Genomic DNA, 12,369 nt, shown 5'->3' with positions numbered 1-12,369 from the left:
CTTTGGGGCCTTAGTGTGACTCGAGTGGTTTTGAGACAAGCAATATAAAGGCAGGACTGTTCTCTGGATTTGCCTTGACTCAAATCCAAAACCTGATGTAAAACCGCTGCTTAGGTTTTCACCTGTATCTTTTGTTCTCTGCTCAAACAGTCCCTCGCTGTAGGTAAACTTGTGTGCGTTTACACGTCTGACTTCAGCTATTTGCAGACGTGATTGGTTTGATCTCTGAGCACCATGCTCCTGCCCCTGTCCGATCAGTTCAGCCTTTTCTGTTTGAACGAGGCTGTGCACGAACGTTTCCCATGGCCATACGAATCTGCACGTGTTCCGTGCACAGCTCGCTTCATGCTCAGAGGGCCATAAGGGACCACTGGCTCCAAGATGCTTTAAGAAAAGATTTCCGACTCCTTTTGCACTGGGGTTAAACTTTATCCTCTGGGTTTCTCTACATTTCTCAGCTTTGGAATTATCTGCGAACTTCACAGTCCTCTGCAAACCGAAGCCAATAGCTTGGGCTTGCGTCTTGGGTACAAAAGTGGAGGTTGTTTGCCATCCTCTGAATTCTGTGGATCTGTTTGTGCTTTACCTTACAAACACGTATCGACATACCTTTAGACACTGAATTATTTAGCAGTTGAGCTGTAACTCTGGGTTTTTGAATAATGCGAAGCGATTTTCGGGAAGCATTTGCCAATAGCATGCACGGGCTCGTTAGTTAATGTAGGTAGACTGTTAGCATGCAACACGTACCACACAGAACTGAGCATCTTTACAAATTCTGTTCATCTTCTCCTGCTTTTAACATGATAACACTTTAAAAAGAGTCCTACTCCATAGCAGAAACCTTCTTCAGCAGTTTCAGGGGACTTGTTTCCAAGAGAGAGATGTAACAGAAAATGGTGCCTTGTGCCGCTGGGTCTGAGGTCCTGGAGAACAGATCTCCGTCTGTCCATGGTGTCAGGTGTTGGGCTGGCATCTGAGCTCCGGCGCTGGGCTCCGATTACAGCGCCCTGGGCTGCAGGAAATGCCCACACGGAGACGTCGCCCTCGGCCCTATCGCCGCATCATGGTGATCACGTTTCCCCTTTCAGGATTTCAGTGAAGGAAATATTCTAGTTTACTTTAAATTTCCATATTTTTAGAACCTTTACGATATCATCTCCAATAACTGAGTGGTACTTAATACCGCTACAATCCCTGCTAGACACAGAACAGGGTGGCCCTATGCTCGGAATGTATGCAGATCTAACAAATCAGCCTTTCTCTTCTCCCAAACTCTAGCTATACTCTCATAGCACTGCAAATTGTAAAGAACAAACACAAGCCTGAGGGCAGCCCTTGGTTCTTAGGGCAGTACAGAAGGACAGCGTGCATGGACAAGGTTTCAGGCTGCGCTGCCTCACAGCTCCTGGCTCCGGGGAAGGCCGCGCTGGCACCGCAGCCCTGCGCTGTGCGCTGAGGGGGAGCGGGGCCTTGTGCTGCAGCCCCTACATGGGAACTGCTCGTGGTTCAGCCGAACAAAGGCCAAGGCTCTGTTCGTTGCTGTTCGTCTGGCAATGACTAAAAAAACCCACAGCATAATTCATCGGGATGGCGGCTAGACATCCAAAAAGTCATCACAACCCTTGAACAGCTGCCACGGGGCACGTCTGGTACGCTGCAGTGCAGCACGGCTTCGAATTGGAACAGATCCCGGCTGCAGCAGCGGAGCACACCTCCCACCGCCCCCGGGCCCCGCTCTTCCCCTCACGGAGGCGCTCCCGCCGCCCTTCCCGCCCACAGCGCCGTTGCCCGGCAACCGCCCGTCCTCGCGCCCTCCCCGCGCGGCCCCTCACACACTTCCGGCCCCGCCTCTTCCCGCCCTCCGCGGAAGCACCGCCCCTCCCCGGAAGGGCGAACGGTTCGGCGTGCGGGGGTGGGACTTCCGGCGGCTGGGGGTTCGGCGGGCGGGCGGCAGCGTGAGTCGGGGCTGCGGGGCGGCCACGCAACTTCCGCCCGGGGGGGCGCCGCCGCCGCTGCCGCCGCCTGAGGGGACGGGAGCGGCCGAGGCGAGGCGCCGGGCTGCGGCCTAAGGGAGCGAGGAGCCGCCGTCGCCGCCGCCGCCCAGCGCAGCCCGACCGGGGCCCGGGCCCGGCCCAGCTCAGCTCAGCGGCGGAGCCCGCAGCCCCGAGCGGCTGCGCCCAGCTCCATGAATGGAAATCAGCAGCGCAGGTGAGCGGCCTAGCGGGGCTCCCGAGGCGGGAGGGGGATAAAGCGAGTACCGCTGCCTGGCCCCGTCGGCTGGCGGTGCGGCGTGGCCTCGCCTCGTGGTTTCGCGTCCCGAGGGCCCGAGACACAGCGGAGCGGAGCTGCCGGGCCTCGCGGGGCTCCCCGGGGAGCGGGAGGGCCCTTCCCGCTGCCGCCCGCGCTCCGGAGCCGGGGACGCCCGCAGAACGGATCCCGGCGTTTCGTAACGCCCTGGGCCGCCGCGTCGCGCAGCCTCCTTGCATAACCCGTCGGCGCTGGGTGCCTCGGGGTATCACCCTGAGGGCTGCGGCTTTCCCCGCGGAGCGCATCGCCGCCCAGAACGCTGGTTTTGCCATCTCCTGATGGGTGAATGCGTGGTTGTATCCGTGGTTGCCGGGCCCTGTGGACAAGTCCACGCACCTCAGCGGGTTCTGCCCCACAGCGACGGATGCGCTGCCCTTCGGTTGGGCCTTCGTCGTTTGGGCGGTTGCCGTGTGAAGCACGGGCTCAGTATTTGTGCGCTGCGTGTTTAAAATGTGTTTTGAGACCTAGAGAAGGGACTTGGGTGTATTGGAAGGGCTTCCCTTCAGGTGTGACACCTGGGGGTGCTGTGGGGGTGAGGCAGGAGCAGGCGGTGCCAGGCGGGCGCCCTCGGCTCTTCGCACACAGGTGCCTTTGGTGTTTGTATAGAGGTTGAACTTCGTGATGGATTTGGTTGGGAAAGCTTGCCACCCGTGTCCTCGCTTAATGAGCTTAAGTGATGGATTTGAAACCATTTTAGGAAAGTGCCGGATTTTAGCAATCCTGTGGAATTTGGATGGTATGCGAACAATCTGTGTGTGCTAAGTAAACTGTAGTGATAACCCACCGTGATTCTAGTTGTCTCATAACAAGACTCAGATTTGCAAGAGTAGCGCAGGAAGGAGTTTGGGTTTTCTCTCCAGAATGAGTTTCTGTTTGGTTAGATTGTAATGTGTTGGATTTCACCCCAAGAGCTGAAATGCATCAGCACTGCTTCTGATGAGCTCGGCCTGTGGGTGGATGTTCCTCCCTGTGCCTCTGTAATGAGGAGGTTCTGTGCTTGCTTAACGCCCCGTGCACCTGGGAACCCTCTGCCATCAGCTGGTGTCGGCGCCAGGCACAAATCACGCTGGGCAGCGCGATGAGGGCTGAAGTTCCCTTGTGTCAGGGGAAGGGCATTCAGATGTACCTCATTTCCCGTGAAGGAAAGTCACAGAAGAGGAAGTGGAGAAGGTGGATCAACGAAGAAAAGTGAAGGCAGCGTGAATTCCGTGTCCGGCATCACGATTCTGCCAGAGGTGTGAGGAGGGCTCTGCAAAAGCACTGCTGCTGTGGGGCTGGTGCTCTGCAACCAAGTCATGGTGCTGTGTGTCTGCATACACCTCACAAACTGTCCCTTCCAAAGCCAGGGCTCGTTGTGTTAAGGTGTCACGTTGTTCTGTTGACTCCGTTGTGGTGTTTTTAATGAAGCACAACAGCATTGTGATTTAATTTTCTGGTCTCTTTTCTGTAGGAACTTAGGGCAGACAATTCAGAGCGTTTGCTTTGCTGTGTTGAGGCTGGTGGCTTGGGAGGACCATCAGAAGTTATGTTTTTGTGGGTGGGGTTGAGAAGAAAGGGAGAATGAATCATAAGTGCCTTCAACAGTTACTCTAGTCAGGAATGCATGTGTTGTGAGTTACAGTGGAACTTCGCCTCTGTGGAATTGCAGTGGAAGCTGTTGGAACCAGAGTATGAACTTTACAAGTGGTTTCTTCCTCTTTGCTTTACTTCCATAGCGGTTTAAGTGTCAGATAGTATATTGCTTGAGCTGATTTCCGAGCTAATTTTAAAGAACTGACAGGAATACGAGGCTCTTGACACATCTGGTCTGCATTTAAACGACACCAGTCAAGCCGCAGTCCCCCACTGTATCCAGCTCCAGCGATTCCTGCAGCGAAGAACTGAGAGTCAGCATCTGGCTGCTGCTTTGGAGCATTCTGGGATGGGCTGAGAGCTCAGTGAAGGTCCCAAGGCTGGGAGCTGTAGCGAGGACAGGCAGCAGGGTGAGCTGCCAGGGGTCAGCGAGATCTCGCTAAGTAAGTCATTTTTCTCTTGCATTAGAATAGCTTCTGTAAATGAACTGTCATGGAAAGCATTTACCTTTAATTAAGGACAGGGTTATGGTTGGATACGGATCGATTTTGTTCTTCATGTTCGCCAGGCATTGTTTCTCATTTCTTTGTGCCGTGGTGCGTTTTTGTGAAAACAACAAAATTAGCCATTAATTTATTGCTCCTTTTAATTTTCTTCACGCAAAACTTGCTGGGGGTGTCAAGCACACTTCAGTATTATGTCTCAGGAAGTGTTGCTCAGTAACTGTAAGAAATTATTTTTATTTTCTGGTAGTGTAGCTCTAAATTTAGTCCTACGCTGCGTGTCTCGGATCTTGCTGTTCTGCTCTCAGGCAGTACATTGGGAAAAGGGAACCGCTTGCATCTGAAATTTGAAAGCAGAGCAGCAGTGGATGGATGGCGCGATGAGTTCTAACATGACTTATGATCTGGAACTATTTTCTTTTAAGTAGAGCCTAAATTGCAAGGAGGAATGTTCAGAAAACGTGGATTGCGTTACTCATAAATAATGTAATGCCACCCAGAGAGGTTGCTGCTACAGAAATAAGGCAATTCGTGATTTCTGGCATAGGGAAAGAGCTCCATTATGGAAACTAACGCTTAAATAGGATCTCCTCTCTCTGTTTTTTCAATCTAGAGTTAACTCGTGTCTTGCTGGTGGTAGGGTTTTCTCTGAGCCCGAGCAGAAAGGGGCCCTCTGAAAGGGGATCCTTCCCCTCCGTCCTCTGCCCGCTGGATGCAGCCGGGGCTGTCGGTTCTGCATTCTGAGCCCTTATCTGTTGTGTCCTCCATCCCAGCCTCCAAACTGCTCAGTCACCCTTCACTTAGAGGTCTAGAACTGTTTCACACACAAAAATAAAACCATTAACTGATCACCCGTTCATATTTTTAACTTCTGTAACGCTGAAGCCCTCCGTGGGGAAACACTGGGAGCCTGGTGCTGGCTTCCCTTCCCTACGGAAGGATCACGTAAGGAAACCCTTATCTTCTGTTCACAGCTTGCTCGAAAGCAGTATTTCTTCTCGCTGTAAAACTGCCTTGCATGCCAAAAGCTCCGGTTTCCCTTAGCATGGTTTGCTGCAAGTACTTGCAGGTCCTGTGTGCGCTGTGCTGAGCGCCGTCCAGTTGCTCGGTAGATGTGAGCCCTCTCTTCAGGTCCGTCGTGGTGCAGGAGCAGCGCGGTGGCTCAGCTCCCATCACAGCTGCTGGTGCCTTCCCCGTCCCTCTGACAAATGGGCTGGCTCCAGTGGGAACTTCACTTGGGGGATCTGTCTCCAAAGCTCCACAGTTTCCGCGTTCTGGGGGGGTACACGCCTTGCAGCGGGAGGTACTGGCTGAGCCCACTGGAAATTAAGGTCATGTCCCAACCAGAAACCATATTTTTAGCGTTTCGGCAAGCTTCAGCTCTTTGAGAAATTACTTTGAGTGTGAGATTGTTTTCTTCAGTGTCTTCCACAGATAACGCTTACCCATTTCAGCACTTACTTGGCTTTTTGACGTGTTAGTTTTCAGCCTCAGCCCTCCAAAAGCGCCAGTTCCTTTCCTTCCCTGTGAGTTCTATGGAAGCTCTGCGTTCCGTACTGGAGGAGAATTTTCCCTGGTCTGAAGGATGCTCGCTGGCTCTGACTTCAGCAGCTGCTATGAGCAATGATTAATAAACCAATGCACTCTTAGGTCCAGAGAGAAGTTCTTGTTTCCTATTGGTGCTCTTACTCACTCAGAGGTCTAGCTCACTATTTCCTCTGTGCACTTCCCAGTGAGTAACCGTGCTCCAAAGGCACGGGCTGGGAGCAACTGCTCCGTGCCCCACTCTGTGCCCCACTGCTGGCTGCAGCCCTCCAGGAGCTGCATTGCCCTGAGCCCACCCATGGGTAATATATTGATGCTTGCTGCTTCCTTCTGCCTGCAGCTGGCGTGGGAGCTGGGTGCCCATCTGGCGTGCTAAATGGACTTATTAATGTTTTTTCTTGAATTTTTAAGACGTGTGTTTCGTACTGATGCTGTGAAGGTGGAGTAGCATCAGTTCATCACACACAGACTGCTCCCAAACCTGCCGTGGTCCCGCGCCGTGCAGTGCTGTGACAGGTTTCCTGAACTTTGCCTTCCTATGGCTGAATTACACGGAAGAGCAGCTCCGTCAGTCTCACTCGGTGCAGCGTAGAGTAATCCTGCATTTAGTACTTTGGCTTTGGTCATTTGCAGTACCTGACACGGGTCCAAGGCGCTGTGAGTCACTGGAGCCGTCCGGGAGCAGCGCTGTGCCCACAGCAGTCAGTGCTGGCTCTGGGCACGTTGCTGGGCTGCGGCTCTGTTTGAGCAGCCAGGGCAGAACAGAGCTGCAGCTTGCTCATGTTCCTTGTGAACTTGCCCAAGGGATCCTGCACAGATCAGCAGAACGTCCAGGAACCGTTCCTGAATAGCATGCAGACCCGTGCTTCTTGTTCGTTGGTTGGGGCAGCTCCAATGGCGCTGATCCCAGTGCCTTCCTCTGCAGTTCTCTGCTCCCCGTGGTGCTCCCTGGGCTTCCCCGAGCCTGTGCTTGGGGTGCACCCCGCTGTGCGTGGCAGCCAATACCACCTCTGTGCTCCAGGGTTTTGCCCTTGTTCAGCTCACACTGGGATTTTGTTAGCGCAGGTGATGGGACAGCACTGCTGGGGATAAAAAAAAAAACTGGGGTTTTGTCTCTTGCCCAGCACTTGTGTGCTCTGCTGAAAAGCTGAACTTTGTGCAGAGCAGTCACCCAGGTGTCAGCCGTCCTGCGTTCCCTGCCCCGTGCTCTTCTAGCCTCCACCGCTGCCCTCAGCCCGGCCCTGATCCTGCACCTCCAGGCAGTGAGGTGACCTGCATGGGCTACGTGATTTTAGAGAGTGGGATGTGGGTGGGGAGAGCGGGCCGCCCCGATTCCAGCAACCTTTTAGTTATCTTTATTTCAGCAGTTTTATTCACGTTTCCTGTAGATAGGAACTATATATAGGCTATGCCATGTGTGTTCTTTTAATATTAAAACAAGCTATTGAGTCACTTATGTCGCTCAAATGTTTAGTAGTAACTTTTTACATATGCTTATATTCTGAAAATATATCTGGAGTAAAACGTCGAGCTGCTTGTACTCATTTCATAGTATTGAAATGAAGAAAAAGCGAGGAGAACAGATGCTTGGAACTAATTTTGCATAAGCATGGGCTGTGAGGGTGTTTTTAATGATGCCTCTTGTTTTATGTTTTTGTTCTGTTTCATGGCTCCAAGCCAACCCACGCAGAATTTTTCGGTAGGTTTCTGGCTAGAGCCAAGCAAATGTTAACAGTGGAACTTCGCTCTGGCGTTCACCTATTGTCAGTACACAGCTTGCCTCAAAATAATGCAGCTTGTTCCAGGAATGGTGGAGATTAATCAAAAGACAAATAAGACTTTTTTTTTATTTTTTTTTACCAGCGCTTGACATTTCAACTCTTCTATGAAAAGAGTGGGCAGGAATTGCTGTCTGCGTCACTGAGTGGGAGTGGAGGGGAGAACTTTTAACTAATTTAATCAAACGCTCTGGCATTTGTACGATGAGTAATTTTTTAAGAACTCAAAGCGAGTCGGACTGCAAAGCACGCTGTTCTCTCTGCTGCGACAGAAAGAGGTGTTTTCAAGTGACATGACCAGCAGCAATTCTCAAGTGTGGACCATGCTTACTACTGCGTTTGGTTTTGTAAGGCATGAGTAACCAGGACCTTGAGCTGAGGGCTCTCATCTAAACAATACGGAATACATTCTCACCTGGTGATGTGTTGAATCAAACATAGGTGCTGGCTCAGGTGCCTGCCTGACCTTGCTGTGACTTGGTTAAGAATGAGAAGATACATCCATAAATCTTTATGGGAGCCCAGCGTGTGTACCTACAACTGTGAGGAGCCTTTTCTATCTTAGAAGTACTAAAAGATAAGCTAGCAGCTTTGCAATGCAGCTTGTTATCCTTGACTTCTAATCTGTCCCTTTGTTCCTTGGCAGGACCCGTCGGGGCACAGCCCCTGCTCATGGTGCCCAGGCGGCCTGGCTATGGCACCATGGGCAAGCCCATTAAACTGCTGGCCAACTGCTTCCAAGTTGAAATCCCAAAGATTGATGTCTACCTCTATGAGGTGGATATCAAACCAGATAAGTGTCCTCGGAGGGTGAACAGGTAAGCAGGTGACGTTTGTCTTCTAAATTCTACTGCTGCTGACGTTTTTAAGCAGGGGGATCTACTGAAGCAACTCAAGTCTCTGTGTAGCTTAGAACCTGAGATGGGTGCAGAGCCTGCTCCAGGTTCTGGTCAGTTTGGACATGGCCTGGTGCTGTAATGTGCGCCGGCCGTGAGTGGGCACAGAGCTTTGTGACCGCTTCAGCAGCATCTCTGTTCTTCAGGGCAACAGAAACAGGGCATGGCCGTGGGCACTGACTTTTCCTAGTAGAAATACTGGCTCCTGAAGTGTTTCCATTAGTCAGTTGGACTTGTTCTGGAGGATAACTGAGCACCAAACAGTTATTTTCAAGTGGCTTTAGTGTACTGCTGTGCTTGTTGCCCATGGAAAAACTTGAATTTTAAGTTTTCTGTGACTTAGAAGTGTTAAGTGGAGAGTCTGAGCTTCTCCAAGCTCCACCTGAGAGGTCCAAGTGCTGCTGCAAGCCCTGCTTAAGAGGAAGCTGGTGTTTATTGTTGTGATGAAGTGCTTTAGGGTAATATTGCCTGGTCAGGAAATGGCATATGAGTAAGCTTCTGCTTTGTAAGAGTGCTAGTTATGCATACGCTTCGGAAGGAAAATGTGTAATTTCTGTAGAATGAGGGAATTGAAATACATCAAGGTAGTCTGCAGTGCCACTGAAACGCAAGGATCTCCAAAGAATTCAAAACCTGAAGGCGTATTTCAGAGGTACTGCAAAAGTCCCTTTGCAGGTGATGCATCTGCTGCTTGTATCAAGGGGACTTTTTTTCATGTGGGGGGAAAAAAAAAAACCACCATCAAAATTTCATCTCAAGTGTGAATTCAGTGCTTGCATCTATTTAAAATAGGTTACTAGTTTCTTTATTGCCACAGTAAAGAAAAGTGGCTGTATTGAACTGTGCACAAATCCGATCCTTTTTTACTTGATTTTGTTGTAAAATATGAGGTAATTAATGACAGCAAAGACTTAGGACACCTAGGTTTTTTTTATAAAATGAAAGCACAATCCAAGATTTGTTAGTTGGAGAGCAGGTTGATATTATTAGGTTCACAGTACAATTAACTTCTACTGATTCTATGGACTGGTGTTACTTCCAACTGTGGATTTGCACTGGGTTTTCATAATAGCTTGTGGCTTTCTTCCCAGGCAAGTGCATCTTTGCTCTGTATAGAAAAGATTAGAAGGGCCTCGGTTGTTTCTGGTACTTCCTGAAATTATTTCAGCAAAAATATTTTCTGATTCTGAAGGATTTGCATTGGTCATGACTTTATCCTTCAGTGTCAATCTGTTACCTTAGGTGCAGTGTGAGGAGCACCTTTCTGGAGTATCAGCCTGTGCCACTATGAAACTTCTCCGTGAACGTTTTCAATGTAAATACCAACTTTTTTTCTAGGGAGGTGGTGGACTCAATGGTGCAGCATTTTAAAGTGACAATATTTGGGGACCGTCGACCAGTTTATGATGGGAAAAGAAGCCTTTATACAGCCAATCCACTTCCTGTGGCCACTACTGGGGTAAGGGAACTGGGAAAACAAATGGTGCTTGTAACAGCTTTTTAGAAAAGCAAAAGAAAACCCAGCTCAGCTTCTAAGAGACTAGTGGGGAGTTTTGAGCTGTTGAGACTTGGTTCTTCTAACTTCTTGCATTTGCTTTAAGTTACACCTGAAAACTTTCTTGAAACTATGTTTTCTAAGCACTGTATTGAAAAGTTGTTACTAAATGCCTTTTCCGTCAGTGTTGTGGTCTTGTAGAAGTGTGGAGGGGCGAGGATGCTCTGAGCAAGCTCAGAGCTTCGCAGGCCACCTCCAGAAAGCCAGAGACTTGAAGAACACGTTTTGTGCCCTCCTGCAGCACAGGGAAGCTATTACATTGTGAATAATAGCAATGATGGCAAAGTAAACCATGCTTTTGAAACCACTGTTGAGAAAGCATCTTGATCCCTTCTATTAGGCTGATCCCAAGAGCTGATGCAACTTTCATGTTACGTAGACTTCTCCTTTCCCAGCTTTCCAGCTCAATAAATGCAAAGAAAATGGTTTTCCTCCAGTGGTGCCTCTTGTTTTGGGTGCTACATAGAGAGGACAGACTATCAAACCCAAGAATTCAGCTGCCACTTTTTTCTTGCCCACCCAGGTGGATTTGGATGTGACATTACCAGGAGAAGGTGGAAAAGATCGTCCCTTCAAAGTGTCAATAAAGTTTGTTTCTCGGGTGAGCTGGCACTTGCTGCATGAAGTTTTGACGGGAAGAACCTTGCCTGAGCCTCTGGAACTAGACAAACCTATCAGCACTAACCCTGTTCATGCTGTCGATGTGGTGCTACGACACCTGCCCTCCATGAAGTAGGTTCCCTGTCTTCCTGCGGTCTGTCTTTACCTGAAGGATCCCCACTGGGACGCCTTCATCCGTTTCTTCACAGGCAAAAAAGAAGAAATGATTGTTCCCTCACACAGCACAGCTGATGAGCTGAACTGGGGGGATAAAAGCTAACTATGTACATGTATTTCAATAGATATTTAAACTCCTGAGCAGGTGATATGCTTGTTTGAGAAGATCAAGAAGCAGGAGATGCTTGCAGTAGATCTGTATTGAAATATGGAGAGCTCACAGTATGCTGTAGCACTGCTCCCACGTTTTTTTGTTCCAGTTGAGCCAAATACCACTCGGTGACTGAAAGCATGAGTCTTTTTAATTCATTGATATACCCATCAATGATGCATGCTTCTTGTGATTTCAGTACTTCGTTGAGAGTAGATACCTGTCCTAACCATGTCTGTTACTCTTGAAACAGTAGGGAAGGCTGTGTCAGTTTTGCCTTATTTGGACCATTGGGGTTCCTTTCTGATTGCTGGCTTTAGCTGATAGGTGGCTTTGCACTGGTGGTTTTCACTGGGTGTAATTGGAAATGTTCTCCAGCTACCCTAGATCCTAAGCTAAAGGCTGTAGTCTCTGTGCTAAATTCTGTCCACAGAGATCTGTGAACAGCTCTTTTCTGCTTGAGAAACATCGGTTCCTGTAGTCCCTTGTTACCACCACGTTTTAATGCAAAGTGCACTGAGAGAAGTTTGCTAGTATAATATGTAGTGATAGGTACAAGGGTCAGCCCAGTGTGCTGCTGTGCAGAACTTGTGCTGTGATGGAACTTATTCTTTCCTGAAGTTGGAAAATCAGAAAACAAAAGTTAATTTCCTTGATGCAAATTCATGTAAATGTTTTGTCTACGTTTGAAAACACTGCAATGGGAACACCAGCATTGTAGTTTACACCACCAGTAGCTTAAACCTGGCAGAAATTCCCCTTGCACCAAATTCCAAAAATAATAATACTGTGTGTTGTGATCTAATGTCAGAGTTTTTTTTATCTTGTGTTTGGGAAGTGGCAGTGTAAAGGTGTGTGCTCATCCTCTTTCACCAGGTATACCCCTGTGGGCCGCTCCTTCTTCTCAGCTCCAGAAGGCTACGATCACCCCCTGGGTGGGGGCAGGGAGGTCTGGTTTGGGTTCCATCAGTCTGTCCGGCCTGCCATGTGGAAGATGATGCTCAACATTGATGGTAAGTTGAGATTCAGAGCTAAGAATAAAGGTAAGGCTTCTCTCTAAGAATACAAGTGACCTTGGCATTCAGTCAGTCTCGGTGTTAAAAAGCACAGCAGTTATTCTTGCGGGATGATTTTTTCAGTCCTTTCTCTGAATGAGTCAGTCAAGAACTTTGACTTTAACCTGTAGCTTTATGGGCTGATGACCTCATGTTGTGGTTTTGAGGTTCTAAAGATGATGTTCAAACCTCACCGCATGGTTGTTGTTGTTGTTGAAGCTGGTGCA

At 49.3% G+C, this 12,369-nt stretch overlaps 1 protein-coding gene across 1 annotated transcript in view; it reads left to right on the top strand.

The window, feature by feature from the left end:
* AGO3 (argonaute 3, RISC catalytic component) overlaps nt 2,054-12,369 on the top strand; it is a 31,432-nt gene continuing 21,116 nt past the window's right edge. The window contains exons 1-5 of the mRNA XM_021375500.1: nt 2,054-2,211; nt 8,355-8,526; nt 9,943-10,063; nt 10,683-10,891; nt 11,964-12,100. Coding sequence (XP_021231175.1) covers nt 2,193-2,211; nt 8,355-8,526; nt 9,943-10,063; nt 10,683-10,891; nt 11,964-12,100 — 658 coding nt within the window. The 5' untranslated portion in view covers nt 2,054-2,192. The remainder of the gene's footprint in view (nt 2,212-8,354; nt 8,527-9,942; nt 10,064-10,682; nt 10,892-11,963; nt 12,101-12,369) is intronic.

This window comes from Numida meleagris, chromosome 22 (genome assembly GCF_002078875.1).
Source record: "Numida meleagris isolate 19003 breed g44 Domestic line chromosome 22, NumMel1.0, whole genome shotgun sequence".
Classification (NCBI taxonomy): domain Eukaryota; kingdom Metazoa; phylum Chordata; class Aves; order Galliformes; family Numididae; genus Numida; species Numida meleagris.
This window is presented reverse-complemented; position numbering and strand designations above follow the sequence as displayed.